At 42.6% G+C, this 12,724-nt stretch overlaps 1 protein-coding gene across 2 annotated transcripts in view; it reads left to right on the forward strand.

The window, feature by feature from the left end:
• The first annotated feature begins 4,366 nt into the window (after positions 1-4,366).
• Positions 4,367-12,724, forward strand: part of vps54 (VPS54 subunit of GARP complex) — a 31,015-nt gene continuing 22,657 nt past the window's right edge. For both annotated transcript variants that reach the window (XM_049572478.1, XM_049572479.1), the window contains exons 1-3: positions 4,367-4,505; positions 10,933-11,098; positions 11,446-11,687. In XM_049572478.1, coding sequence (XP_049428435.1) covers positions 10,963-11,098; positions 11,446-11,687 — 378 coding nt within the window. In that variant the 5' untranslated portion in view covers positions 4,367-4,505; positions 10,933-10,962. The remainder of the gene's footprint in view (positions 4,506-10,932; positions 11,099-11,445; positions 11,688-12,724) is intronic.

Below are 12,724 nucleotides of genomic sequence, written 5' to 3' on the forward strand. Positions count from 1 at the left end.
ATCCAGACTAAGTGTCGTTTTTACACAAAATAAAAATACACTACAGGCATGAGTGTCCATAAACCAGCGTGATCAAGTCGTTACATGACGAGTCAACATTTAATAAACTCATTAGATGATTCACATTCTGCCAAGGTGCTGTGAAAGGGATACGCCACTCTTGTACACATGCATTTACATACACTTTGCATATATCAGATAAAAAGGTTTACTAATACTGAAAAACTAACATTTAGATGACCAGATCACCATGTCATGCACCCAGAGGAGGATTCCTGTGATATTGGTGACTTTCTGACCTCTAGTGCCACCATGAGGCCACTTTGAAATAAGAAATATTTCAAATCTATCATGTTGTTTCCTTCACCTTGCTCCAATCATTCCTGTTCCCAAGATGATGAACGTTTTTGATTATATGACCCAATGACCTCTTTTGTCACCCTCAGAACTTTCATTTTAACCTCTGTCTTTGGTGAAATAGACGAGTTTAGATACAGTTCTTTATCAGTGCCAGTGGGATCTGTCAGAGGAATCCCATTCTACAGAGAACCTTAAAAATAAATGGGGGGAAATTCGACAAGGGTCATTTTGAGATGTCGAGGGAGGGATGGTGTAGTTGTTGCAGCTTTCAATGGAAGTGCTCTAATTCATGTGCATGGAGAGAATTTGGTTGGAAATGTCAAATTAGATTCTTCATTACAGAGGCTCCCCTGGAGATTGTGCACAAAATACTGGAAGGCATTTCTAACATAAAAATACCTTTCCATTTATTCATCTATTCTTTTTCAGTACCCGCTTATCCTGTTGACGGTCACAGGGAGCCTGGAGCCTATCCCAGCTGACACTGGGCGAGAGGCAGGGTTCACCCTGGACAGGTCGCCAGACTATCACAGGGCTGACACATAGAGACAGACAACCATTCACACTCACATTCACACCTACGGACAATTTAGAGTCACCAGTTAACCTGCATGTCTTTGGACTGTGGGAGGAAGCTGGAGCACCTGGAGGAAACCCACGCTGACACGGGGAGAATATGCAAACTCCACACAGAGAGGCTTTCACAGCACTCAAGGGTTAGAGCCTACTGACACATCATGACTGTTTAAACAACATTCACAACTTGGATTAACTTTTATAAAAACACATTTGATTCTTTTGATCGGTGGACTCTCAGGGACTAAAGAAATATGAATAACTTATCGGGTAATTGAGGAACGGACACATAACGTAGGAGGTAACGTAGGGAGTCACCACTTAAATGTGTGACATTGCAATTACAGTCTTCTCTGTTGCTCATGGTTTCAGTAAAATGAAATGAACTGAGCTGGCGATGTATAGCATCTCCATATCGACAAAAGTTAACACATTAATATTTATGTGTGCGATCTAAGCAGGTAACTATTAGCGTTGGATAGTCAACAAACCTGGTTTTATACATCTAAGGAACTTCTATAAAATGAACTGCTTGACAACCAGACCAGGCCTCTAATTGAGACAGGCCTTTATTTGTCAAAATGTGTAGTCACACTGGGCGAGAAAGAGACTGTGTTTAACTGGCACTAGGCTTGTAACTGAAGTTTCATGGTAAGTGTGTTTTACAATTACAAAATTACTTATGAAGTCTGGTGTGTTTGGCGATGGCGATTTTGGGGCTGTTTCTAGTGAAACAAGAAGGTCTATCTCTGAAGGGATCCTTTCCATAATGTTGTCAGACACTTAGAATAACAGTCTGAGCCGGTCAGCTCACTTTAACTGGACGTATGTTGACGGTGCACAAATGCCCCGAGGGATGACGCTGCGGCCTTTTGCACTTTGACACAAAACCATGAGAAAACAGGGCCCAGGTTGAAAAGTACAGACCTTTAATGAGTGAATTTAGCGATGAACTATTCTTCAGTCAAACCAGTAAAACCTCAGCTGTTCTTAGTGTGAGTGAGCACAGATGAAACCAGCAGGAGGGTAAAAACAGGAGCTGACCAGTTCACTGACTCATTTCATGTGATCCAGACTGAACGTGTTATTTATGTTTGCCTCGCAGCTTTGTGGTCGTGCTGCACGCTGACTGTTTTTACTGCAAATAATAAAAACACACACTGCTGATGTTTGTGCAGCTGTGTGTGTTTGTGTCGGTGGAAAGCTGCGTGTGCTGGAGGGATATTACCTTACAGATAATAATCACACCCTCAGAAAATATTGTGTACAGACAAGTTTCTTAAACGATAGTAAATAAATAGGTTTTTATTCTTTTGTGACAAGACACCACAATTAATATAAACCACATCCAGGTGGCAACGTACATAAGGTTGTAAAAATGAGTTCTAGGTTTTACCTGCTGCGACATTAGAGTGAACAACACATTACTGCATCGATAATTATAATCCAATAATATAATACACTCTGAAATCAGCCACACTGCAAAATAATCAGAACTTTTACAATGGGAACTTTAAGCATATTTCATTGCTAATACTTTTTTAAAACTTTTAAGTAATAATTTAACTGCGGGACTTTTACTTATACAAACTGTTTTCACACTGTGAAATAAAGATCTGGGCCCAGTGGTTCAAAACATTTAAGGTAGCCAAGAACCCGCGTTAATAAATCTAAAGAACTTCTATTCAAGACGTCTAATTGGGACAGGCGTTAATTTGTCAAGGTAGCCATACCTTAAAAGGGACTGAGCATTTAATTTAAGTTTTATGGTACACCGATCAGCCAAAACATCACAGCCGCTGACAGGTGAAGTCATCGATCATTTCATTACAGTGCAATGTTCTGCTGAGAAATCTTTGGTCCTCACATTCATGTGGATGCTCCTTTACACACTCCACCCACCTAAACATTGTTATAGACCAAGTACCCCCACTCACTGCAACAGTGCACCATGCCACACTGCCAACCCTGCACAGGGATGGCCCAAGGAATGTGACAAAGAGCTCAAGGCATCGACCTCGCTTTCACATTCCCCAGATCCCAATCTGATAGAGCATCTGTGGGACAAACCGGAACCCCAAAGGTCCTTTGTCCGGGCCTTGACGGGTCAGAGCCAAGTCCGATCTATGGAGGAGCCTCTGGCCTGTCAAGGCCTGGACACAGGACCTCTGGGGGTGTCCTGTGTTGTCTGGCACCAAGATGTTTTGGACAGATCCTTTGAGTCCTGTGGGTTGTGAGGTAAGGTACCGGCATGCCCAATGGATGTTTGATCGGATGCCTTGAGCTCTTTGTCACGTCCTGAGCAGTTTTGTGATGTTGCATGGTGCATTGTCCTGCCTGGGGGGCACACTTCCATCGGGGAGTGGGTGGGGGGTTGGGGGTGCACTTTGTCTGCCATGTTGTTTGGGTGGGTGGTGCATGTCTTCTGATTTATTAAAAACTGTTCTAAGTGAAACATGATGCTGAATTTAGCAGCAGACTTCAGTTGTAGTAATACAGAGTAGAAGAGTAAAAGAAATAACTTTTGACGTTCATTCTTTATATGATATAAAGGAAGTAAATCAGTGACACATTCTCAGCCCTGATGACTAAATACATATTTCACAGTTTATTCTCTAAAGTAGGTTGAGAATGAAGTCAGACGGGGAAAGACAGGGACATCATGTACTGACGCTGAGTGATGGACCTGTCAGTCTACGATATGATAATTCTGATTTAATACCTTTTCGCTATGTCTGGTTAAACTCTTGTGGGTTTATTTCCCACATCAACGGTAACCATGGCAACAGGAAGAATCCCTTTTTGTTCCGGTTACACGTTCAACACGCAGTTGCTGAAGATAAAACTTCAGCTCAGACTGGTTGTTGGTCGTTACAGACACGGACAGCGCAACAGGTACCAGAGCTACGCAAAGACATTTTAGAAAATGCCAAGTTAACCTTAGTTAAATATTTGTCAAAAGATAAATCAGTATTTGCTAAACTGAAGGCAAATTACTTTGGAAAAGAACCAGCGTTGGCGGATAGCCACTAAGAGTAGCCACTGGGACTAACTAGTTTACTGCTACTTCCTCTGTCTCACAGGAAGTTGAGCCCAGAATCATTTCTACAGTCGTGCCCTCAGGAATAAGGTGGATACAAGGAAAATAAGATGGGGCCTAGTATGGAGCCTTGTGGTACGCCACAGGAGATGGGTACAAAGGGGAAGAGGACACATTGTTGCTGAAACAGAGGCAGTGGAGTTTTGTAGGTAGGAAGCAAACCAGTGTACTCATGTAAAGTTTAAGTACCCTTATTTGTACTTAAATACAACAGTGAGGTGAGTATACTCAGTTACATCCCACCACTGGTGTCCACATACTGTTACTGTGTGTTCATACAGGTGTCAGTTGATCAGCAGGTGGCAGCAGCGAGCTTTATGAGAAGCGAAGAAGAAACTGCCCCTCCTCCTGCAGTGCATGATGGTCGGTGTATCTGTTGCTGTGAGTGCTGTTGTTTTCCTCCCGGTTGCTCCGGTGTTCCTGTGATGGTGAAGAGGAGAAACACCGGCTGCTGTGCTTCACACGACAGGTACGGACGCGGCCGCAGCCCCGCGGTCACTGAACCTCCCCGGTGTGTCTCTCGTTTCATTCCGCCTGTCAGACTGTTAGCCGCGCGGCTAACCTGCTAGCATTAGCCAGTCTACGTGTAACCCCCGCTGACAACATTAGCTTCAGCGTTAGCTCCAGGCACGGCCCGCGGGTATTCAGAGCCTTGTCAGCCCTGTCATCGACACTGAAATCTGGTTTCGTGTGTGTTGTGTTGCCGTTTATTGTCGACTTCACCGTCAGCTCGGTGGATTTAACGCTAACGGCTGCAGCAGTGAATGCACGGGAGCTAAGCTAACGCTAGCAGGCTAGCTTCTGTCACTGCTGCCTGTCCTGTTGGAAGGCAGCTGTGCAGGAATGTAACCTAGTGTAACGATTTTGAGGTACTTGTACTTAACTTGAGTATTTCCATTTCATGCCACTGTGTATTCTGCTCCTCCTCTACACCTCAGAGGTTAATACTGTACTTTGTAGTCACTCAGTTACTTAGTAAGAATTTATTTCGGCCAGTTTTCCAAGAGGAACAAGCTACATAAAATAAAGATTAAACAACACCAAGGCATTAAATTAAAAATACAGACCGATGTGTAGGCTGGAGCTTATTTTGCTTACCAACTGTGCTTTGAATATTCTCATGAATAACTCATTAACTGCTAAGTCTAATTTAGGGACTGTTCTTTACTTGGAGGAGGGGTGGTGGGGTGTGATTTATTTGGACCCTCCCCAAAGCAACAAATATTTTTCCTTGAGCCTCCCTGAGTGACTGCCTGACAATGCATGACCCTCCCTTCACCAGAAATTGTTATTACTAGGGAAGCACAATATTGATTGTTTTTTTGGGGGGGGGTCAATATCTGATATGCAGATAACAGATCAGTTGACAGAACACTGATACCGATATCAATATATCCACTTCTTTCCCCACCTAATTCTAGTGATCAACAAGTCTCTTCTGTCATGGAATTAACATCATATTATACATGCATACTTTTATCGTGACAGCCCCTCAGCTGATGGAGACATGAAATACAGTACTTTTTAATGTATGTAATATTCATTCATTGTGTAAGATGAGAAAAAGCATGTTGGCTGATTCTGATTGTTCATTTTAAAGCTGACGTTGGCCGACACCAAGGGCGTGCCGATATTATCGTGCATCCCTAATTTACTCTGTGATGTTTGAAAGCTCAAAGAAAAGACAAAATCCTGGAGTTAAAAAAACCCCCCAACTTTGAAACAAGATTTACAATTAAGTGATTTTGATGACATCGGTATTTTAAGCTTAAATCTGGTTTTGATTTGTTTTTTCTGAGGAAGGTGTTTGTCGCACATGACGTCTCCTAAGACAGTCGCAAATTTGAAAAGTCAATGCTAATTTCTGTTTTTAAATCGTCTGGTTATGAGAAGTGGTTTGGAAGGCATACTAACTTTTTAAAAATCTGTGGTAAAATAGGTAACAAATATAACCATTTAAAGCTGTATGCCCGTCCCTAAGTCCCTCCCCAGTGCTTAAAAAATATTTGACATCCCCTCCCCTTTTTGCAGCCTTATGCCAAAAAAAGAAAACAGAATTAACTACAGGGAGACAAAAAACAAAAACAATAACAAGTACTTAGGAGGCACTTGGTCTGAAAGGCTGTCGGTTAATTCTGATTCTTCTCTGCTCAGACAGCGCGCTGGGATCATTTTATTACAGAGTGATTATATAGAAAAGCATCTTTTTCTACCAAGCATGGACACATGACGATGGAAACACAGTAAACACCTGTAAAATAATACTCTTTCCCTCTCATGTTGAAACACAGATCTAAATCAGTTTTAAAGGTTTGTAAGACGGCGGATAATGAAGTATTTTATCTGTTTTAATGTGCAACACCTCGCTCTACAAAGCAGCCCTGTCATCCAAAAAAATAAATCGGCCAATTATTTCTATTTTTACCTCACAGATGTCTCAGTGGGCAGATGAGCAGCCAGGCCGGCTGTGAGACTCTGAAGTTTTACACTTTGAGATGTTTATTCTGTCGTTGGAGATGAGACGATGAGACGATGAGACAGTTTTTCATGTGTTGACAGGATGAGCTAAAAACAGTGGTGGTAGTAAGAGTGAGGCTGCAGACCTCTCCTCTAATCCTCTCAGTCAGTCAGTGTGATGGGATTAACAGCAGAGGGTCTTACACCTCCACTGTCTGAGCAGTCAGATTAGAGCTGAAACAACACATTCACATCCTGTGCTGCTCAGTCAGGCGCCACCACGCTCATTTAACAGCTCTGTTTCTGTGTCATCACTGCTTTTTGGTGATGAGGTGGATGTAGCACTGCACAGTAGATCGAGCACGGTCTCAAATAGTGCTGGTTTTATATTGAAGTTTTTAGGCTGCGATTAATTAATCTGATGTTATTTTGTGAAATAATAGCCTTCTGTAAGATCTCAAAAATATTTTAACAAAATAATTGAATTTTTTTGCGATGACAGTTTCCTGAAGATGAACATGACATCTTCATATGTCTGTACTAGAATTATAAAACCCAAATAAATCCAGTTTACTGTCACATGGAACAAAAAAAGCAGCAAATCCTCACATTTGGAGAAGCTGGTACGAGAGCGTGTTTAGCATTTTGACTTCAAAGTACAAATACCTTGAATTTGCACTCTAGTTGAGTGAATAAACTTAACGTTACATCATAGTACTAGTGTCATACATACTTTTAGTCGGTCTTAATTAGTGCTGGGTATTGTACCAGTTTTTGGGGCTGTGGTTGATTAATCTGAATATAATTTTATTCATCAGTAGCTGTCCGTAAGATCCCAAAAATATTTTAACAAAAAAACAACATTTTTTGCAATTACAGTTTCCTGAAGATGAACACAACATGTTCAGGAAATTGCAGAAAACCCCAAATAAATTCAGTTTACTGTCACATTGAATCATGTTGTAAGGGTCTTATGTATTTTACCCACTTCGCCCAGAATTTAATGAACACCTTTTTCTGAAGATGAAGAGAGAGTGATCGTTTTCATAACATAAATATAATTTACATTATCTATCCACTCGTCTAATGTGGAGCTTCAGGAAGCAACTAGCGCCTTGTGAGGGCTTTCTTGCAAGCAGATATCAAAATACCAAACACATATTTGTCAGAACGCTTTGCCTTAAAATCAGTGCTTCCTAAAATTAATGTAAAAAATTACAAAGGAAGATCAGTGTTAAGTATCTGTGTTAGTGCTGTATGAAATTCTGTCGAGAAAGGCCTGATCACTGGACACTCCCAGAATACATGTCAACTGCACCAGGGTTCACTTGCAAGTGAACCCTACAGTGGGATATGCAAACGGACTATCCAGTGAACCAAAGAGAGGAAGTGACGTACAGCGCAGTGCATTTTGGGTAGAAAAAAAAACAAAGCCAACAGCGTGAACTGGAAGAAGCAGAGGTAAAAAAAAAAAAACGAAAGAAAAAGTTGGAAAATTTTTCCTGGGCAGACGTGGAGTAGGTTTGAACACCAAAGTAAAAGCAGAAATCCCAAAACTGCATAAATTTGGTGTTGCTCCGTTGTTTTTGTGGTGACCAAGCCGGCTGAAGGGGATGGATTTCCGTTATCGGTCCTGGCCAATCAGTGAGACGAGGTTTCTTTATTTCTTCCTGGTCAGTGGTCATTTCGGGCAGTACCACCCCCAAACGAGCAGCTGTTGTAACTGCGTGACGTTGTCCGGGCGATTTGGTCCGCGTTAAAAAAAGTGCAGTGTGAAAGTGAACTGAACCAAATGAAGGTGTGAAATTTTTCAGCACTCCCCGCCCAGTTGAACCCTGGACTATCCTGGTGTGAATGCGTTTCAGGAGCAAATCCATCAGAAGAGCAAAATATCAAAAGATAATGAGATGGATGTGTTATAGTGATGATGCTTTGCAGAGCCTTGACGTCATAGTCGGGATAATGTCAGTAAATTCAAGAGAAAAATACAGCCTTGCTTATCCTGTTTGAATGTAGACGTCTGTATGTCCGTGCAAATAAGGCTGTAGTCACAACCTGTAGTGTTTACACGGGCGCAAGTGACGTTACTTTCATTCAGTGTGAAGAAGTCACTTCTCATCGCCTGCGTTGCTTGACTAACAGTAAAAACAGTTTTCAGAGTGTGTAGCTGATGAACTGATAGAGACGTAGTACAGATGGTGCGGACGTGCCACAGAGGATGAACTATGATTCAGTTGGCATCGCCGCCCTGAACCTGCCGCACACAGCAAGCAAAAATACACTTTCAGTTTTGGATTGAAGTTCTGCAGCTGGCTGAAGTCAACGTCACCGAACAACACGTGTGACTTCCTGTACTTTGGAGAGCTTTCCACCAGTGACAGAGTCTGAGACAGTTTGGATCAATCGGTCTGTGTGGACGAGATGTTTTACTCCTGATGCTCATCGTTATTCAGGCGATTTAAAATGTTGCAGCGCAGCTCAACAGGATCTGCCTGATGTTATTCTGTATGTTTATTATCATCTTTAAAGTCCATGAAAATATCAAAACCAATAACATGTTCTCAAGAAGAAAGGAAAAGTCTCAGTTTCCCAAAACAGCTGCTCAGTGTAGTTTTTTGTCAAACAGGAGAAAATAGTGCTTTTGTTTGGGACTGTTTTCAGTGGCTGATTAATCTTGTAATTATCTTTTAATTTAATTAATCTGAAGATTTATTTTCTATAGTTAATTTATAACAGTAAGAGTTGGTAGGACCAGAAACGTTTTAACTTCTTCTCATCTCTTTTGAACATGAACATGAACGAGTTTTTGTTTTTCATTGCCGATAAGTTTTACTTTGCGTTTGTATTATTTGAACATGTTCAATAATTTGACCAAAAAAAAAAAATCCACATCAGGGCTGCAGATATTTGCAGTTTTAGTGGAAGTTAGTGGAACGGGTCTGCCATTGTGATGGAGATGAATCGCCAAACTTTACTTTTTGAGTGTGTGTGTGTGTGTGTGTGTCCCTTCTCTAAATTCAGGGTTCATGAACGCAGCGTGTAACTCTTCATGATTCCTTTTCTTCCTCAGCAGCAGTTTGCACAGTTTAAAGTCGCAGGGTGGATAATTGATCAGTCGATCGAGGGTGAGAGGAGCAGCTGCTGCAGAGGCCAGTGAAAGCAAACTTTCAGAGCCAGCACAATGAACACTGAAGTTTGGCTTTCACTGCGCTCAGCATTCTGCTGCTCTGTCTGTGCCCAGAGTACGATCTGCTCTCAGAGAGTGTGGTGCAGTGAATAAGTTAACGGTATATATATTCCAACAGCGCTCCTAATGAACGGTCCAGCTCCAAAAATAAAAAATCAATAGGCGGCAGCAGATGTTGTTATTGCGGTGAATGTGTGAGACACCCTGAAACAAGCCTGTTCCCTAAAGAGGCTGCACACATGCTCTTTAGGGAACACGACTTCGGGCGTGGGGCTACTTTTATGCCTTTTCTGAGCCAGCTTTAAGGCTCAAAAAAGGCACAAAAGTGTGTGTGTGTGCGCGTGTGTGTGTGTGTGTGTCTTAAAACAGTGAATTTGAGGGTGCAAAAATGCGGCATGTGTAAGTCTGGTAAATGATTTATAGGCCAGGGCATCTCCATAACACCCCAGCGCTTTATTAATAATGGTATGTTGTGACGAGGGCTGCACCTGACGCAGAATTATCTCAGTCAAGTTTGTAGAAAACACACTGCAGTGGATTTCTGCCACAGAGCTTTTATTTTAAAGTGAGGTTTCCTGATGTAGAGTGAGTGAATAATGGAAAGCTACTTCACAGAGACAGCAAACTCCTCGACCACATGGTCAAACACAAGTTTGATGGTTAATGTATTTAACTGTGTGGACCGTGAACTAATGACTAAGGAGAAATCTGGACCCTGTAGCTGGACCAGTTAGGAAGCACTGCTATAAACAATCGTTAATGGCGGCAGATGTTGCTACAAATAAATGAATGTGTGGGAATCCCTGAGACGAGCGTGTTTCCTTAAGTCTGGAGTATGATTTGTGGGCGGGGGCATCTCTGTCGGGACACATTTTACCTTTATCAAAAACTGCAGCTCCTCAGGTTGATTTTACACTCGGCCATATTATGATTTCAGTTCATTGTGCAGCCCTGATCTACATTTGGTGCTGTCGTATTTGTGGCAGCAGGGCGGTGTGTGTGAGATTGAGTCAAATTAAACTGAGTGTGTGTTCGTGGTGATGAAGGAACGTGTGACCCGGTGCAACAGTGTGACTCACCGACGTGTTTTTTTTAAACAAGAGTGGAGCTCTGCAGCACAGAGGATACACACACTGTTGGTTTGGTTTTTTGAATGGGATTTGTTGACAAGAGAAATACATCGACAGCCCCGTCCTTTAGTTTTCCTGTCCTGTGTCTAACGCCAGCATCATTCATGTGTGTGTGTCTCCAGCTAGCCTCCTGGGAGGCGAGTCCCAATGCCATGGCCTCCAGCCACAGCTCCTCCCCAGTGCCTCGTGGAGGCCGAGATGGGATCTATCGCAAGGAGCGGGATACCTCCCCCCCTCGCTGCCGGTCCATCCGCTCCCTGCCTGACGTCTGCCCCAAGGAGCCCACAGGTGGGAACAGCTGCAGTCCGTCTGTCGCAGCATTTAAGTTAGATAATAGATTATCAGACGGTAGTGAAAAATGTCTGCGGTGACGTCTGAAATTATTTTGTATTTTTTGAACAGTTGAAAAGCAAAAGTTAACAGTGATATAAAGCAAAGAAAATATTATATATTTGAATCTGAGAAGCTGGAATCAGGATATGTTTGGATTTTTTTCTTGTCTGACAACTTAAAGTGACTTTTATGATTGATAACAAATTGTCTAAGATTCATTTTCTGTCATCATGTCAGCACTTGATGCCAAAGTGGTACAGACGTTACACTTTGCTTTAATACCTGACTCTGCTTTCCTGCAGGTGAGGGGCGGGGCCTGTGTGACGGCCCGTCCGTGGTGGCGGAGCACGACAGGTGGACGGTGTACAGCTCCAAGGTCAACCTCCCCGCTGCGCTGAACGACCCGCGGCTCGCCAAGCGGGAGTCCGACTTTTTCACCAAAACATGGGGGCTGGACTTCGCAGAGACGGAGGTGATGCCCTCCTTCTACCTCCCCAACATCACCAGGGAACACTTCGGGCCCTACCTGCAGGAGATGGCTCAGGTAACACACCCACACTGAATTATTCAGAGCGTGTGTGATAGACAGAGAACGGATTCACTCAGCATCACTGCGGCTCAGACCTCGGCACACCCACTGACTGAACCTTCCTGCTGGGGAAGGAGGGCGTAGCGTTGATGCTGAACATGTGACGTGTGTGATATCTGTTGTGTTTGTGGGTGTGTCAGGAATCCTGTTGAAGCAGTTTCAGCTCCTGCTGTTTTTTTTTTTTACAGGCTCAACACAGCAGCCTCTTGAGATCGGAGAGATTTTTGGCTCAGTTTGAATGTTTTCATTCATATATTTGAATCCTCAAATTTAAAATACACAGGATGGAAACACATCGACCAGTTTCAAGCTTCCCTGTCTTTCATTCTGTGTCGTGTAACTGCAGAAATGGAAAGTTTTTTTGTTTTTCCTGTTGGTCGAGAGGTTTAAAACCAGATGTGATTTTTTTCCCTAACTGTCATACCATCAAATATGGAGATCCTTAAAAAATAGGAAGCATGTTTTAAAGAGGAGGAAACGATGACAAGCTTTAGGAGAGCTAGAGCCTGTGAGGATATGAAGCTCTGTTGGGGTACCTAGCACACAGATCTGGTACTAACAGGTGGAGCTGTGAACACTGCAGTCTGATTGGTCAGTAGAGGACGGTCACTCTGCTCAGGGCTGAGTTGTGTCTGGTTTTGAGGCTCATGTAACCACTGTTCATACTGTGGAGAGTTTTATTAGTAAACTGTAACTATAAAATGAAAGGATGTTTTGCTGCCTCTCACAGCAGCTGGAGTCTGAGAAAAAATAACTTCATTCACTGGGCCGACTGCCGGCAACTTTTAAGGTGGAACGTTAACTTGTAATGTTACTCAATGCATGAGTTGATGACGTGAATCCATCAGCACACCTTAAATTTCACTGTGACAACTTTGACCATCACTTTAGTTTTTATATGACACACACTTTTAGTGAGGACTTTAAAAATATAGATTCATTTGGAGCGGATTATGTGAAGGTCATATATTCTAATCCTCACTTCCTGTGGG

This window comes from Epinephelus fuscoguttatus, linkage group LG3 (genome assembly GCF_011397635.1).
Source record: "Epinephelus fuscoguttatus linkage group LG3, E.fuscoguttatus.final_Chr_v1".
Lineage (NCBI taxonomy): Eukaryota > Metazoa > Chordata > Actinopteri > Perciformes > Serranidae > Epinephelus > Epinephelus fuscoguttatus.